A 17,631-nucleotide genomic window follows, 5' to 3' on the forward strand; every position below is an offset into this window, starting at 1 on the left:
ACTATTTGAATGTGGCTCCTGGTGGTGGTCAATTTTTTTTCCTCTTGGAGTACTCATCTATGAGGAGAATATTCCTGACCACTTGCCAGTGGCGAGAGATGGCAGGATGCAACAGCCAGCCTTACCCTGATCTATACACAGATCCATGGTCTACATAACATGCCATTTAACTAAGGACCATTTTAATCAGAAATCCTGAAGCATACAGAACCAAATCACCTACTCAAGGAGCTGAATGCAAACAAGGTTAATACTGAAAATTAATCTGTTGTATTATGTAGTGGCTTTGCATTGATGTTCAGAATAATAAATACAGCATCTCTCATGTTTAGTTACATGACCTTTACTATTTTCCTTTGCTTGAATATCTGTGTAAGAATTGCCACCTTTGGAAGCCTGAATTATAAAGCAGTTGTGATGGATAATTGACCATTCAACTTTGAGAATGGAGCTTCCTACCATTATAATTAATTTCTTTAGGCATCCACATGGCTGATTACTAGATTAACCAGTGGCCTGAGGGTGCTAATGTGTTACAGTCAAATTCAGCTTTCTTCCTGGTCTTTGACACAAACATTTAGATAGCTAGTAAAAGGATTTGTACACAGCTCTGAAAGCATAATTGAAAATAACGTTTGGACTTGGTCATTTTAAAGGTATTTTCCAACCTAAATAATCTGTGATTCTATGTTAATAATTAAAAAAAACCAACAACCACAAAACCAAAGTGCCATTATAGTATATTCTGCTTATAAAAATGAGGTAATCAAATGGAGAGATGTTGGTTTGAGGTTTCTTCTTTTCCTTGAGTGTAAAATGGAGAAAAATTCCACCTGCTTTCAACCCAAATTATAACAGTGATTATCTCTCACTGCAGAGATTTTAACTGTGATTAGAGCTTAATTTTTCCACATTGGGCCAATTGCAATGAAGGACTCAAGCATCATGTTGTAGGGTATTCAATATTCAGTTTGTAAGTGTCTGACCTTGGGAATGAAATCCAAAATCCTGCTTTGGACAGCTGGGTCTAAATGAAAAATGGAGAACAGGGTTGCATCCCGTGTTTTGCAGGAGCAGGAAGGGTGGAAGCCACAGTTCCACCCACAGCAACCTGTAGGTGGATGCCCAAGGTTTTTTTCCGGAAGGTAACTTTGAATCCCCCTCAGCCAGAGATAACTGTCTAGGGTCAGCTGTTTCCTGTGGGGCCCTTACCACTGTGCCATGACATGAAACAGAGGCAACCATAGCTCAGATTTGTTTTAGAAGGTAAAAAACCTGAATTCTGTGAGAAGTTTGAAAGTGTCTGCCACATCAAGAAGGTGCTCCTGTGGGGACCATTGTGCAAGTCAGCAGCTAAGCAATACATTTACATTTTGCAGCAGAGCCGTGCAAAGGCAAGAGAGCAAGACTGAGCATATATGATACTTTAAACATTTTAGATGTTGCAGAGTTAAAATATCAAATTTGGGTTTAAATACTTGAATAATAATCATTGCTTTAAAAACAGGCCTTTTCCTGTATGGGATTGTTAACGTGTCAAAAGCAGTGAGAGCACCCTAAAAAGAACACTTGCTAACTCAAAATGGGAATGATAGGAAATATCAGTTGTGTGCAATACCATCAATGTAATGCATTCTCTTTTGACTGTAATCTTTTAAAGAAAATTCTCTTTGCTGACCTGGCATAGAGTGGAAAGTTAGGATGCTGCTTCCCAAAAAAATGTCCATGCTATCACCTCTGCTGATTTTACAATTTAATCCTTAATATTTGATGTACTTCTTAAAATGGCAGCTTCTTCAGTCACCTAATTGCAAGAGAAGTCATGTTAATAGTAATACTCTCCGCTTGTACAGAAAAACTTGAAAATATGATTGGAATGTGTTTGTTGTTCTTATAAGTTTGATTTAAATTATTGAGCAGTTGGATTCAACTGTGCAGGAAATGATACTTGATAAAGGATTTTCATTATGTGTATTCACAAAAGGGCTGAAATAGTGCCATATAAATCTGGTACTGTTTAACTTCCTCAGACCCTGAATTTTACAAGCTAAGTATCACTGCTTTATGTAGAGCTTGTATGCAATGTGTTTAAAAATTGGAAAGGTTAAAAAAAATCATTATTTCCACTACATACATTGGTAATGATTCCCTTACCTATCTTTATCAGAGCTTTGACCACAATTTGTCCGTACTGCTTCACATAGTAAAACTATTTGAATTGGATACACAACTTACTAGTGAGAGAAGCTCTGAACTCAATGGAGAGGACCTGTGGGGACAGGCAGGGGTCAAAGGTTTGTTGAGGGAAAAGAAGGCCTTTCCTGTGATCCCTTTTGTGTTGTGGGCAGCAAGGCTGGCTTGTTTTGAATTGATGGTCAGGAAGACTTAGGAGGACCTAACTCTGCTCTACACCTTCCCACCTATAAATCTGTGTGGAATACAGGGCTGTTGGGAGAGGGCACAGCTCTTGGAGGGGAGGGAGTGCTGCTCTTTCGGAGGTACATGCTCCTGAGCAGCCTGGGAAAGGGAAGGAGAGTGGTGATGGCTCCAGAATTCAGCGAAACCTGACTGGAGTTTCCTGAGACAAAGCAAAAGTAAAGTACTTCTTGAGCCTGAAGGCATTTTAGTCCTTCTGAATTTCAAAGGCCTGTTGCAGTAAATGGAAGAGCTGATGCTTGTGACCTTTTACTAAAAAGTATCTTTCATAACAGGGAGTGATAGGCAGCCTAAATATAGTGGTAGCTACCAGCTTCCCCTGTAATTCACAACCCGCCTGTTGTTCACTTGTTCTGCTTGCTTTCTTTCTATCTCCCTTATTCGTAGGTTTGCTATCTCATTATTACTTCATTTTTCTTTCTTTTTCTCTGATGAGATACATGAAGACTACCTAGTTTACAGCACCAGGAAATGAGATGAACTTCTAACTCTAACAAAAGCGTTGCATTTCATATGAAGTTTCTAGATGACTTTGAATTAAAGCGAAAGTCAGTTTTTAAACCAAGGGCTGTGAATAGCTACTCATTTGATCACATAGCAGTAATATTGAGTGCTGAGCTTAAATGCCCCTCTCATAAATCTTAGGCAAGGTTTTTATTTGCTCACAAAAACATTTGGGTGACCTCTGAAGTACAATTCAGAAGATGGCACAGATTGCAAGCCATCTTGTTTATTTGTTTACTGAGAATGACATTTTAATCACAAGGAAAACCAGGCTGGGAAGACAGTGATATCTTTCAGTCTTTAGAAACAAAATGACTCCTACCCTAGTTCTAGATATTTATGTAAAAGCAGCCATGTCCTTTCATTATCATTCAGTGACACTGAAATCCATGAAATCTTGCTGAAATTTGGCTTTTGATACAGAAAATCAGAGAATGGGACATGTCACTTTAGAACATAATAAATGTATTAACTTTGTGTCTCTAAAGACATTACAGAAAAGCATGAGTCATTTCAGTAAAGCAAGAGAAACTGAATCTGAAGAAATCTTAATGCTTGCAAATAGGAAATAGAACCAGAATTCTGATTCCCCAAAGTAGTTATAATGTAGACATTATATTCCTTCAGCAGAGTCTGACTCAATATAAAAATGTACTGCTTTCATTTCCCTGATTTTAAAACTATGTTATTTAAAAATTTAATTTAAAATTAGGCCTGATGAATTTAAATGTTGTTACTTTGACGAATTTACAGTGTGAAAAAATAGTTTCCAAAAGCAAAGCCGAGTAGGGAAAATACTTCTGTGTCAGGGAATGCTGATGAGCCTTATCACAAAGCAGACTGTGAGTAACTGAGAACAGAATCCTTTCATTTGGTTAAAATAGTATTGGCTTTCTAATTTTGTATAAAATAATTATTTTCACAGAAAGAAATCTTGAAATCGGATCTCATTGTCTGCACAGCGGCTGCTGTTCTGTCATTTGCTGTCAGTGCCAGTACGGTGTTTCTATCATTAAGGGTGTGTATCTGTCCTGTTTTTTTATTCCCCACCCTGTCTAAGGTATTATTTCTTTCATGCCAAACCACAGGGTGCTTCATCTGGAAAGAATAGAGACTGTGGGAAGAGATGTTAGTGAAAATGTATTTATTGGTCATTGCAACATTTTTTATGTGTGAGGCAGTTAGTTTATGGATATTTGTATTAATTTCTGTGTTACTGTTTTAATGTCTCATTCCTTAAAACTCTGCATATCCACAGCTGTTTTATGATGTGGGAGCTGGGGGATAGAAAGAGTAAGCCAGATCTCTTGCCTTTTTTTCTGCAGTTAGGGAGGAAAAAAATTGCAGTGTGTGCAAAATAGGTATTTCAAAATCCATATCCACCAAGGGGTCAGAGAGTTTGAAGACAGGAATAAAAATCATTTACGTAAAAAAAAAGCAATTAATAGGAACTGTTAAAAATGTAAAAAAAAAAAAAGTTATATATAACAAAGTGTTATTTGAAAATTATAACCGTGACTTTTTTTTTCCTCTTCTGGCCCAGCCATTTCTCAGCATCGTCCTGTTTGCTTTAGCATGGACTGTAGGATTCGTAACACATTACATACTTCCTCAGCTTCGCAAGCATCACCCCTGGCTGTGGATCTCCCACCCCATACTTAAAAGCAAAGAGCACCAGCAACGGGAAGTGAGAGGTTTGTAATAAAATCTTTTCTAAACAGTGATGAAATGACTTGCAGCTTGTCTTGGTTTAAAATAAAAATAAAAAATCCAGAAGGGACAGAGCAGGGAGAGTAAATTGTGCTTATACTTCCCTCTTTCAAATAGCATGCATAGCCCATCACTTCTGTTCCCCCCTGCCTGATCACCAGCATATCCACAAGCTTGTAAAATTTGTCTCCTGAGACCACTGCACAGAAGGGCAGGCACCCTGGAGGCTGTCTAGTCTAATGCTCAAGCTCAGAGCAGGGTCAGCTAGAGCAGGTTGCTTAGGGCTGTGTCCAGTTTTGATTGTCTTCAAGCATAGAGACCCCACAACCTTTCTGGACAGCCTGTTCTAGCATTTGATCTTCCTTACAGTAAGAAAGGTTGGTTTGTTTACTTATGTTGAAATGGAATTTCAGTTTGTGCCCGTTTCCTTTTGTCCTGTCACTGGGCACTACTGAGAACAGTCTGGCTCCATCAGCTTTGCCCTTTCCATCAGATATTTATACCCCCAAAATGCCCCAGTCAGGTATTAAAAAGAAGCCACTTGAGCCTTCTCTTCTCAAGGCTAAACAATCCCAAATCTATCAGCCTCTCCTCCTATATTAAATGCTCCTGTCCCTTAATCATCTTACCAGCTCTAAGTGGCCTTTCATAAGCCATTGTCTGCTTTTTGCTTTTACATTACAGTACTGTTACTTGCTGTGTTTAAAGCAACTATAACTACATTATAGTTCGTGCTTAGCATATTTGCATGTTATATAATTTAAAAACTTAATTTATTGATGAAATTAAGGCAGAATCTTTTCTGCTTTCTGATATACAACTATGTAGCATTTAAACAGCAAGGGTAGTGCAACTCAGAGTTCTAATTTCCATCACAGCACTTTTAAAGATACATTAAAATTGAAAGGAACTGTGAAGCTTCCTTGAAGATTTGTTCTTGCCAGTGTCTCCTGGCTTCAGTGGGTAGTGCCCTGGTACATGTGGGTATTGGTGAATGTTTTAGTATGCCAAGGTCTGATTTCCTCTTCCGATACAGTTATTTCTACAAGCAACTAATGTACTGTGAGAAGCACAGCTTCCCCCTCACCCCCAGCTCTCATCTTGCCTTTGCTACCAGCCAAAAGCTTGCTTGTCATTTTTTGATGGATCTTGTGACTTAATCATTCTCAGTGTATGTTCCTAAGGTGTTTGAAGACAGCATTGTCAGAACACAGTCTGCTGAGGGGCTTTAGTTTGTTCTTCAACAAGCAATGAAATAGTTCAGATCACTCCCTGCAAAACCGTACATTAAGGATTTGAATCCTTAAAAAAAAAAAAAAAATCATGTTTTTCAAAACTATTACTTTCCAAACAAGGCTTGGGTATGAAAAATGTGCCCAAGAGGCTTGATTGAAGGTTGCTTTTTAACTTTTACTGCAATATGCCAAGGAAAATGTAGTAGAAATGTAAATCTTATTAAGGATCACATCCAACTGAAAACATTTCTCAGGTCTTCCTCTCCCTGATAATCAGTAATTCTGATGAATACCCAAGTTTTATTGTTTATTATTTCATAATCATAAAAGAATACTGTGGAATTTCTTTCCCTTGTCCTCATTAAGTCCATTTTCATTTGTCACAAAACATTGTTTTCCTAAACGCAGTGACTCAGCCTTTCAAAAGGTTGAGGGTAGATATCTGCCAGACTGATCTCTAAAGATGGGTTTCCTTCTACTTTGAGATGCAGCTGCATTTCCCATGCTACCTGCTGCAGGCAATAGGCTTTTTTCCTTCTTTTGCAGTCCTCATTTTATGTGCGGTCCATTCCTGCACTCTGGGGCCTAAGTACTATTGCAATGTATCTGGTGTTGTGTCTTAGAAAACAAGAGTAAAAAAAATAAAATACATATTTCAGACCCTTAGGCTGCTGCAGAGGCTTTTTATCATGTTCTGAGATGAAACAGGCTGAGGAAAAGGTTGTATAATCCCTTTGATAGATATGTCTGACAGGCTGTCTTTTCTTCTACTCCGTAAGAAAAATGTAGGAACCAAACTTAAAGGTTCCCTTTTTGTATAGAAAGAGAAGCTTGGAAAAGGACAGTATCCGTAGTTGTCAGGCATGGACAGTGAAAGAAGTATGCAAAACAAGATATCTGTGAGGAGATTTTACTGCATAGAATTTAATTTTCAGCTTCCTAATTTTTGACAAGTGTAGTGTTACTGGGAGAAAAATGGCTGCTAGCAATTAGCGAGGCAGCTGGTAATGGCAATTCCACAAGTTTATTCCTGGCTTTGTTTCCTAGACTCTGGATGAGTTCTTCAAAGTTTTGGGCCTTCCACAGAATAGCAATTATCAGACCTGTTCTCATGATGCCTCTATGAGATGACTCATTTATTACTTGTCATTGTTGTGCTTGACTGCAGGAAGAAAGGCTGAGGTCAAGATGTATGAACTTGTGGTATAATAGATGTGTAGAAACCAGTGCAGGACTGAATGAGAAAGAAACCCTGAAACACTAGAGACTATTTTTTCATCTCCTTCCTCCATGCCACTGCTTTTATACCCCACAGATTCATGTAAGCCATTTTCAAATCATCTGTGTCTTTCACTGGGCCCCCTCTGAATGTGAGCTCTTTTTTCTGCCTGCATTGTCTGCACACATCTCTCTCTACTCCTGCAGCTACTTTCTTTTTAGTCTACTTGATATGCACATCTCTTTATTCAAGCTTGAGTTCATGCACAGAGCTCAGCTTTGGGCAGCTGGATGAAGTTCTCAAGTGGAGCTCTGAGAGCAATTTGCAGTTCAGGAGGAGGTGAGAGGAATGAATAATAACAGCTAGGTTCCAAAATGGACGTTTCACTGTGTGTGTGAACTTTTAGGAGGTAGTCTTTAGGTAATAGGAGGAAATATTCTTATGCTATAACAAGAAACAGAAATTGACCATATTTTCTGAAGGTGGATCTTTGCAAGAACATTGCCGTAGCTTAAGATACTTAAGATACTGTGAGTTAAGTTTAAATTGGAAGGATTGCTTTTAGATCTTTCTTTTGAGCCTGTACAATCCAAAACTGTGCCTGCAGAACATTTAAAGTTGTTGATTCAGCATGTTGTCTTTGCCTGTCATTGAAAAGGTGTGTGTGGGAGGGTAGGATGTGTATACATAATTATTTTCATTTCTTCAGGGTGAATTATTGGAGATTCAGTAGCTGGCATTTGTTATTTCTGAGTCAATACCAACTTCTGCCTTTTTTGTGTTCACTGTTTTTCCAATAACCTTGTCTAGCTGAGCTCAGCTGAGAATAAAGGCATTATTCTTGTCTGTACACAAGTGTTTCTGCCCTCAGTTCACCTAAGTTCTCCTAGGAATTGAATTGCACAAAACGTTCAGTTCTTGTTTAATACTCAGATTAAGTGGTGACGTTGTTAGAAAATTCTGCTGCAAAAAAAAAGGTATTCTTTACTCGTGAATGATGTGATCCTGGCAGATACCTTTTACGATGGCTGTTTTAAGTGTTTCAAGAAACATCAGCGGCAGTTTCTAGCTCCTGTTAATTCTGCAGTCTTTAGATCTCAAAGGATATGTAATTTATCAGTGAGGTCAGTGATACTTTGCAGTCCAGTGAACAGTGTTTTGCCACTATAAGGTGAGGAAGGAGAGGCACGGAGCTCAAATGAGGCTCCCTAGGTCATTCACCAGGTCAGTGCTGGAGCTGGAGAGGGCCTCTCTGGAGTCATTGCATCACTAAAAGTGCTATTTGATATAGGGACTAAGTAATTGGATTATGTAGAAACTACCACCTAGCATGTATCATCTTAATTTCTGAGCATTTCTCATGAGTGCAGTTATAAGCAGCAAAGCAGATACTCTCTAAATTCAAATTACAAAAGAATTATGAATTCTGGTATTTCATAAATCAGTTGGTTGATTGTTAATGTCAGCTAACTCATTTCTTCTATGATATTGCAGTGCAAAAAATGCTGATAATTTTGTGAAATGATCTGTTATCTGAATTTCTATTTCAGATGCCGCTCATTTGATGTGGTTTGAAAGGCTCTATGTGTGGCTTCAGTGCTTTGAGAAATACATTTTGTATCCAGCTATAATACTGAATGCCCTCACCATTGATGCTTTCTCAATTAGTAAATACAAGAAGCTTGGTACACAGTAAGTAAATTATAACTCAAAGTATGTGATTAGTAGAATATTTGGTTTTAGACTGAAGAATGAGAAATTAAACGTGTTTCTTAAATAAGTGTACTTGTCACAGGTTTTGTGCATTGCTAGCTCAATATACAATAATCATTGGCTTTGCTGAAAGAAAAAAGCAGAACTACCTTAGCACATGCTAAGACATGACTCCAGTGAGGAAGGGAGAAATTAAAAGATTAAAGATATATATATATGTGGGATGTCTAAATGTCAATTAAAAGCAAGACACACTATACCAGACTGCAGGTGTTTGGGCATGAACACAGTGGGGTAACTAGAATTAATCAGATGAAAATGAGAAATCTAGGTTGGATATCAGGAAATATTTCCTAACTGAGGAGTTATAAGACTATGGCTTATCTCCCAAAGGAGTTACCAGAAGCTTCACCAGGCAAGCCTTTTACAGCAAGACTGAATAAAAAATTCAACAGTGAAGAATGATGGGTAGTTCTGCATTAGGAATGGTTTGAGAAAGGTAGGGATACAAGTATTTCCAGAGTCTGATGTCTCTGATATTAAGCAGAACTGGTGATGCTGATCCATGGTCTCACAGTATGATCCTTGCAGACAGCCTTTTATGGCAAACATTTTGATCAGTGACTTGCCTGCTGCAGATATTCAGCAGGCTTAGTGACTGCAGCATCCCCAGTGAGCAGAGGTTCTGCAGTCTTTTTATCAGAATGACAGGGATGCAGATGATACAAACAAAGAAACAGCCTGTGTTCAGGAAAGAAGTTCCAGTAGGAGAAAAAATAGTGGGGTGGGGGGAAGGAGTTCCTCAGTATTAATAAAAATTCAGATTCTTAACTGTAAATATATAGAAAAAAGAACTTTTATATAAAAATTGCATTTTTTTTAAAATTATTCTTCTCTCTTGAAGAGCAACACAGCTTTAGGAACTGCACAACCTGAAGGAAAAGGTGGATCCTGCTTTTAGGGGCAGAAACTAGGACTAGGGCATTAGTCAAATTTTTTGCATATTCCTCCCAGAAAGCTGCTTCTCCAAAGAGGCTGTCACCAGTCAGTCAGAGATAGCCTGTGTAGTTCCCCGTTGACCTTTTTCCCTAAGGTACTTGGGAGATGCCAAGGTGCTTCAGGAGTTTAACTGTATTGTCCAAGGTGAAACTGAGTTCATACTTATCCCTCTCTTTGGTTCGGCAAGGCTGAGTGAACTAAAAAGTAATCAAAATGTCATTTGTTACTAGTTAGCAGACGTGACTGAGTACATGCACAGAGCAAATATGTAGGGTTAGGAAGGTGCTATTTTTACCCAGTCATTCCTCCAAGCTAGATTGCACTTTAAAGTAGCACCTCCCTCAAACGTTCAGAAGTTGTGAGTCAGTCCCCCAGAAATCTTGAGATTAAAGGCAGTAATTACACTTGTCTGCCTGTGATTGCTTGGCCTCTAGGGGAATACCAAGACAATCCTTTCCTTCCCCATCCCCCTCGTGTCTGTGTGATCACCTTGGATTTAAAACCTGTGTTTTTTCCTTGTAGCAGAGGTCTACCCACAATACTCCCAGTATCCCTTGTGTGACACTCCTCTTTAATATGCTTCCCCTACAGCTACTATGTAAATACCACACACAAAACATTTGTCTTCAGATCCTACCTCTTTCCTCTCAGTTCTGTAAGCCCATGAGGGATCCTGGATTCTCCTTGCTTCTTCCATAGAAAGTGTTACTGAGGGTTGTACTTTCTCTGCTTTAATACTTAAATACCCATTTCCTGTTGTTGGAACATTCCTTAGTTCTTGACCACCCAAGGATCAGACTGCATCATACCATAGAGAAGGGCAGGAACTGTCCTGGTCTGTGTCTGAAAGTATCTGAGGTGGTACATTTTGCATGATTTGATTTTGGAGTTTTATTTGATTTTAATGTATCTTTTGAAGAAGCTTCATCTTGCCTTGTGATTTAAAGGACTGAGGTGATTTGCTGCTTGAGGAGGCAGAACAGCTCCTTCACAGTCAGGAGGTAGCTTGAGCTTTATATACCCTGATATGCTGGTTATTAATGGGACCCATGCTGACAAGCTGCAATGCTTGCCCATGTTACCTGCCACAGAGGCTTCAGAAATAAGCTCCCCTTCTTGCTCTCTCTTACTTTCTCTCTGCTGGGAATTAAGGCCCGAGGAGAAAGCATCCTATGTGGCAATGTTCTTAAAGAAGAGGGTTGATGAATGAATTATTTTCTGTTGCCCTTGCCTGAGAGCATCATTTTATAAAATGTCATGTTTGGGTGAAATTTTTTTGCATGTTAATAGATCCAGTGAGGAAAAAGTCTTCTTTTTGCTCTACGACCTGTAAGTTTTCCATGTGAAAATTCCTCAGTGTTGCAAGAATTTTCTTCTTTCAGAAGTATGGGAGATCCAATTGGTTCATACAGGACACACTGGGATGGCTTCTGTTGGCTTCAGAATCTATTTAGCTTAGTCACTAGATTTTCCATTCGGAGTTCTGGGGCAAATTGAAAAGAACAGCTTTGAAAAAGTGAGAAATAAGGTAAACTTGGCATTTCATTCCAACAGTGATTTCCTGGTGATCCTTTGGAATGACCTGCATTCAAATCAAGTTGTATCTGTGCTATGGATAAATGCCACAGTAATGAATAAATGCCACATAAAATAAAATCAACCTGAAAATGTACAGACTTATGAGCCCTGCTAGAATGATGAAAACCTTTAAAAAAGGTGTAAGAGTTAAAAAGAAGTTTAAGACCTTTAAAAGTTTAGAGCTTTCTGGCCTATGAAGTGTCAGCCATGGCAACTGCCAGAAAACCCTGAGGGTACCTAATACCACCAAATACTCCTGAGTTTGACGTGGTGCTTCAAGCCTCCTAATGAACCTGAACATGCCCAGAGCTTTCTGCATAAATCACTTGTCTCTTATTCAGACTAGGGTCCAGAAACCCAAAGGTTTTGAGCTGAGAGCTGTTTTGCAGCATCCCCAGTATGTGATCAGGATTGAGCTCACAAATACTGCTTTGATTCCTTCCTTTTTAAAACCTTGATGTAGAAGGTGGCATTGACCATTTAATTTAATAGGTATCAATCAAAAAAGTAGAAGCTATGGGAGGTTTGCTTTTGATTTCTCCTGCTTTGGTGGTAAGGAAATTCTTATAGGAGTGGGGAATCATACGTTCCAATTCCCGCTCCTGACCCTGTTCCAGTAGTTTTTAGTGGTTGTTGGATAAAATACAGAACCACGCAAGTGTTCATGGTCTGGAGCCCAGTACTGTGTTGCATCTCAGGGGAGTGCCTATCAACAGAGATGTAGACTCATGTTCTGACTTCGACTAAAAACCTTTTAACTTTTCTTGGCACAGGTTCATCTAAGGAAGGGGGAGTAGAGGGTAACTTGGGGAGTGAGATGTGAGTCTGAATCCTTTCAGACTGGATTTGGGTTCCTTCCTTCCCAGGGAAGTAGTCTAACCAATAGGCCGCTGCAGAAGTCTAGCATAGCAGCTGCTCTTTCGAAAGAAAAGAGCCGGCTCAGTTCCCTGCAGGAATGGTCAGAAGCACTTAGCTGTGCTGGAGCAGGTGGTGGGAGACAAAGGATCCTCACCTGCAGTCTTAGGTCAGGGTGAGTTAAGACAGGGCAGTATTTTCAGACAAATCACTGTCCCGAGGATTTCATGTAGGCTAGCTTTAGTCACCTGCTTGCAACCAGAATCTCCATTTGCACTGGAGAAAGATCCAAGGTTGGATTTTCATTCTGCTCAGGTGACTAGAAATGAAAAATGCGTGTCTGAGATCTTTCTCGGATTTAATTCCTGGAATAGGCTTTATTGTCAATTAAATAAAATGGAGACCAAAATTGCTGTCTAAGCAAGACCATCTTTCCAATTCTGTAAAGATTCTTAAAATCAAAACTAAAAAATGTGAACAGCCTCAGGTTTCTGAGTTCAGATATATATGGTGGTTATTTAAATTCAAGGGGTGCCAACACATTCCTTCTCATGTTTCTTTCTCATCTGATTGTATTTTCTTACACAGAAAACTGTATGGTTTTCTGGAGAGTTCAAAGAGGAACATTATCTTCTTGGAGATACAGCAGCAAGCCCTTGAATTTTTAAAGATTAGACTTCTTGATTTTCTGTGTGGTCACTTACTGTTTAGAGCTGTCAGATGAAGTTCACTCTCTGAACTATAGTAAAGGAGAGTAAAATACAGACTGAATGCATTTTACAGCACATAGATTCAACACCTTTTCTTTTAATCTGATGAAGGAATTACTGCATATAGTTGACCTTGTGATCAAGAACAATGGTAAGAATTTGAAGCACTTAATGTCTATGTATATTTCTATCCAGAATTTTGTCATTTTGTGTAATGAAATTAGGAGAATAGTTAAAAATTCTGTCATCAAGTGAAATTCCTAGTAATAAAAAAAACCTGGAGTTCAAGATACTTTTTTCAAATTACAGTAAAGTATTAATGGAAGTGCCAAAATACTTCCCACATGGAAATCATTGAAGATTTATGCTAAGAGCTATATAAAAATATTCTTTCTAGATTCTTGGCTTTTAATAGTCAATGCTACTCTTTTCAGTATAGTTATTTCTTCATTTCAGATTACCAGTGTGTGAAAATTTTAAAGGAAAAGCATGAGGTTACACATGGGTAAAATAAATGGAATTATTAAAAGAACATAGGATTAATATCAAATCAATAAGATGTGCAGATTTAGATACACATGACAATATAAAACACATCTGGTATTTGTATTTAAGAGCTTCATAATTTAGTGGTTTATGCCTTTGATTTGATTAGGTTTTTCTTTCTGCCTTTCTTACAGCTGTGATATTATCCTGATAACAGTTGCTGGGATGAAACTCCTCCGCTCCTCATTCTGTAATCCTATTAATCAATTTGTTACTTTGAGCTTTACTGTAATTTTCTTCCGCTTTGACTACAGAGACATTTCAGAAAATTTCTTACTGGATTTCTTCATGATGTCCATTGTGTTTCATAAGGCAAGTTTTATAGCTCCTATAGCTTTATTTCGTAGCTTTACTTATCTTCTTAGTGTCATTGTGCTGATCAGTGCGTGGCAGGATTTTTTTTTTAGAAGCAGTGAATGCATATATAGACACAGATTATTGGTACTATGGAGAAGAAAATGTGTAAACTGAAAACAAGGCTCCAGTTAAGTGTCGTCGCTGGCTTTGTTCAATGTTTTGCATTTACTTTTTGTTCACATGTTGCTATAGAAAGTTTGGAATTCTTGCTCTCAAGAGGAAAATCCTCAACGAGTTGGAAAGAGCCTCTTTGGTCATTAGTGCAGGGCTGCTCTCCAGATCAATCGCTTGGTGTTTTTATCTAGGTTTCCTTTGAATGCTTCTAGTGGTTGAGTCAACAACTTCCTTTGGGAAATTATTCCATTATCTAATCATCCTCATGATAATAAATGTTTTCCTAATGTCAGCCTTAACATTTCTTTTTCCTATTTAAAGTCTGTTATCCTTGTGATGCTGCCCTTACCCTTAACCTCAGACCTCCTTCCACTCTTTAACATTGTTAACTCTTCAAGTGACCTCTAGTTGAATTAACTTAAAAAAATAAAACAAACCCAAACCTTTATTCCTCAGTCAGACCAGATTCTGTCTTCAGTGAAAGGAGACAGTTTCAGTGAAAGAAACAGTCTTAACTCATACCTTGATAAAACATGAGAAAGTATTGCAGACTTGCCTAAAGCCTTTACCAGCTTTTTATATTTTGTTTTGTTTTTAAACTTGGTGGTCCCTGATTTCCATAACATATCATCCAGTTTGCCCAGGGGTAATTCTGTTGAGGTGGTTTTGTTGCTGTATTTACTTTTTTCCTTTTTTTTCCCCATTGGTCAGGCCTGTTTGCTTGGTTTCTTTTTCTAAAATATTCCTACCATATGTGTGAGTATGACCCAGCTAGCGCCACTTCATTTCTGAGAGGTGAGAGGTATGGTTCCACAATGACTGCTGCATGTGCTGTGGAGATGCCCAATAATGCGCATGGAGATATTTAGCCCTTCTACGCAAGGAGCATCGGCTCACACTGCTGTTCATGCCCACCTGGAAGTTTCAGGCTTCCTAAGGAAAGGACAAGTTAATTGGTGTTATGTTGGGAGTTCCAGTCATTCAGGCAGAGAGTGAAGAAGAAATACGCTTTTCCCAGTTTATTTCTGTGCTGCTGTAAGGGAGGAGTAGCAATTTGGGGAACTTGGGCTCTTTCCTTGAACTCTTGGACCACACTACAGTAGGAGCTTCACCTGCTTCAAGCCTTCAGCCCTCAGATGTGTTGCTCTGCTTTGTCTGCTGGGGTGAGGCATCAAGTACTGGGGAGGGAGGGCAGAAGAAAAGGAGAAGAGATGATACAAAGCCCTGCTTTAGAAAGGACCCCTGCCTCATGCTCTTTGATCCTAAAATAAGGTTTATTTTTTAAGCTTCTTACACTGGAGTGAAAGACGAGCAGTGAAAGGGATGAAGAGGTAACATTATGTCAGTTTTCAGTATTTGTTGTATTACTGTGTAGGGGGTGGATTTCTATCTCCAGATAAGAGTGTCAGTGATGCGTATCAGTCAACACCCCATGTCTGGATAATGGCTTATTTAGGCCTAAAACTCATTCTCCAAAAACCTCTTTACGGGATCAAAAAATTAGCTCACCAGAATTGAAAGTTTCATTATTTCTTTTGAAAACGTTGACCTTGTGACCATGTCACAAAAGACTGGTGTGAATTATTGACTGGTTTTGGAAGAGTGCTTTAAAGGCTTTCAGCAGGGTTTGGGGGGAATTTGCTTGATCAGTTTGAAGCTACTGTTTACAGTAGAAAGAATAGTGGTAGCAATAAGAATGAGATAAATGAAAGATGCATACCAAATTAAGCAGAGATGTTTGCTAGGATAAGTACTACTCTACTAGACTAAAAGCTTGCACTATAGTCACACTTTAAAAATGTAGTTTTAGCACTGATCTGTCAACTTCTTCATATCTGATAATATTTGAAATTTTGTAGGTCATTAGTTCATCAAGTGGACTTCTTCGTATTTCATTTAAAAAAAAAGAATTGAAGTCAAATGGTTGAGTTCCTTATATTACAAAAGCACATGCAGTTACACAATGATAGTTAAAGCCAATCTGAAAAACAGCATTGCAGATGATAGCAGTTGAAGTCCTATTAATTTCAAATCATAAAGGGCATTAAGTTTTCTTTTACCTTAATTAAGGTCTGAGCTTTAAGTAGCTCAATACTGTGGAACTTTAGTAAAGGGTATGGTCACTTGATGATAAAGATGACCTGTTTATTCCATACTATAGGCCCTAAACAAGCTGCATCCAGCTCTGTTCCTTTATAGGTAAAAAGCTGTATGGGTCTTCACAGATTCTGTTCATCTGTAGTTCAGTTATTTTTGTGTTCACAACTATTTAAAAAGAAAGAAAAAAACAAACTGAAATAGTCTCTGTTACCATCACCTTTGGCTGTGCAGAACTTACTACAGTCATGGCTGATTTCTGCTTACTCATTGGAAAGGTCAATTTACTACCTTCTGAATTGAGGTACAATAGAAGTACTGTGCCTTAGTCATACTGATGGTAATTTTTAAGCATGGTTACCCCATGAAAGAATATTTGCATGCTCTCAAAGCACTGTGGTAGTAAGCATTTATTTTCTTCTGCCAGGCACTGGGGAAGAAGGCATCTAAATTCAACAGACATTCGTAACTGCACCGGTGACTCCTGAAGCAGATTACGTTGAATAAAACTTTGCTAATAATGTTGGGTAGAATATTTCTGAACATCTCACTGATTGTGTTTGCCTCATTTTCCCCATTGTGCTATTGATTTAATGTATTTTAGTTAAATCAGAACCTCCCTGAACAAGTTGAGGCATGGAAGTCCAAATTGCTGCTCACTGATTTTTATCTCTCTTTGTAAATAGCCATGCCACCCACACTCTCACAGAGAACAAGAGAGTTCAGTTCTATTCCTGAGGATTTTATTTAATCAACCTGGAATTTTTTTGTCTTTTTAACAGCATAGGACTTATTAATGCATCAGTTAATTAACTCCTTTTTTAAAAAATCATTAGCTGTTTACATTTTGACACGTTATGGAGCATGAAAACAGTGCTAAAAGTTGATTAGGCACATGCACAGTGGGCTGTTTTATCTTTTAGATTGCCTTGCTAAGAGAGCAAGATAAACAGTTAGGAAAGTCTTTCTTGTTTTAAGAATGATTGCAGCTTTCAATTCAAGTGGAACAGGACTTCTCCATCTTTCTTATGCTAAAATTTTCCGTGTAACTTGCCCAGTTTGTGCCCTTGGCTACAGCCTGGGATTCTTCTTTCCAAACCTCCTGTTGTCTATATACTTTAAATCAAAGCTGAATGGTCTTTTAAAAAATGTGGTTGCTTATTCAAAAATTGAGGGTATAATGCTCTGATGTTTGCTCTGTAGGAAGTCAAACCGGATAATCAAGAAAGTCTTCTTGGTCTGTATGACTCTGTATAAACTTTTCCAATGAGCCAGTTGTTCTCCCTGGACTTTTTAGTAGATGATGTCAGTGCAAAGGTTAATAAGAATGTTCATAGTAGTGGAAAATGGAAAACCACAAATAACTGAGAATATATTCTTCATAGGCATAGCAAAGATGGAATATAAAACAGGAGATTTCTTCCTAGATTTCTAATAGTAGGACAATCTCTGTGACTTTTTCTGTAATAGGGTAAAAAAATGTGGGAATATTAACCCATTTGAATCAACTGTTGGGAATGATGAAAGGCAGGCCTTTCTTCCACCCTTCTGATGTCTA

The 17,631-nt window shown here is 38.3% G+C and overlaps 1 protein-coding gene across 1 annotated transcript in view; it reads left to right on the plus strand.

Moving 5' to 3' along the window:
- Window positions 1–17,631, plus strand: part of PCNX2 (pecanex 2) — a 151,669-nt gene that overhangs the window by 69,719 nt on the left and 64,319 nt on the right. The window contains exons 18-21 of the mRNA XM_061471262.1: window positions 3,866–3,958; window positions 4,484–4,634; window positions 8,655–8,796; window positions 13,640–13,817. Coding sequence (XP_061327246.1) covers window positions 3,866–3,958; window positions 4,484–4,634; window positions 8,655–8,796; window positions 13,640–13,817 — 564 coding nt within the window. The remainder of the gene's footprint in view (window positions 1–3,865; window positions 3,959–4,483; window positions 4,635–8,654; window positions 8,797–13,639; window positions 13,818–17,631) is intronic.

This window comes from Pezoporus flaviventris, unplaced genomic scaffold, assembly GCF_033815535.1.
Source record: "Pezoporus flaviventris isolate CSIRO_AGI_PZ_B2104156 unplaced genomic scaffold, CSIRO_AGI_Pfla_v1 ptg000066l, whole genome shotgun sequence".
Lineage (NCBI taxonomy): Eukaryota > Metazoa > Chordata > Aves > Psittaciformes > Psittacidae > Pezoporus > Pezoporus flaviventris.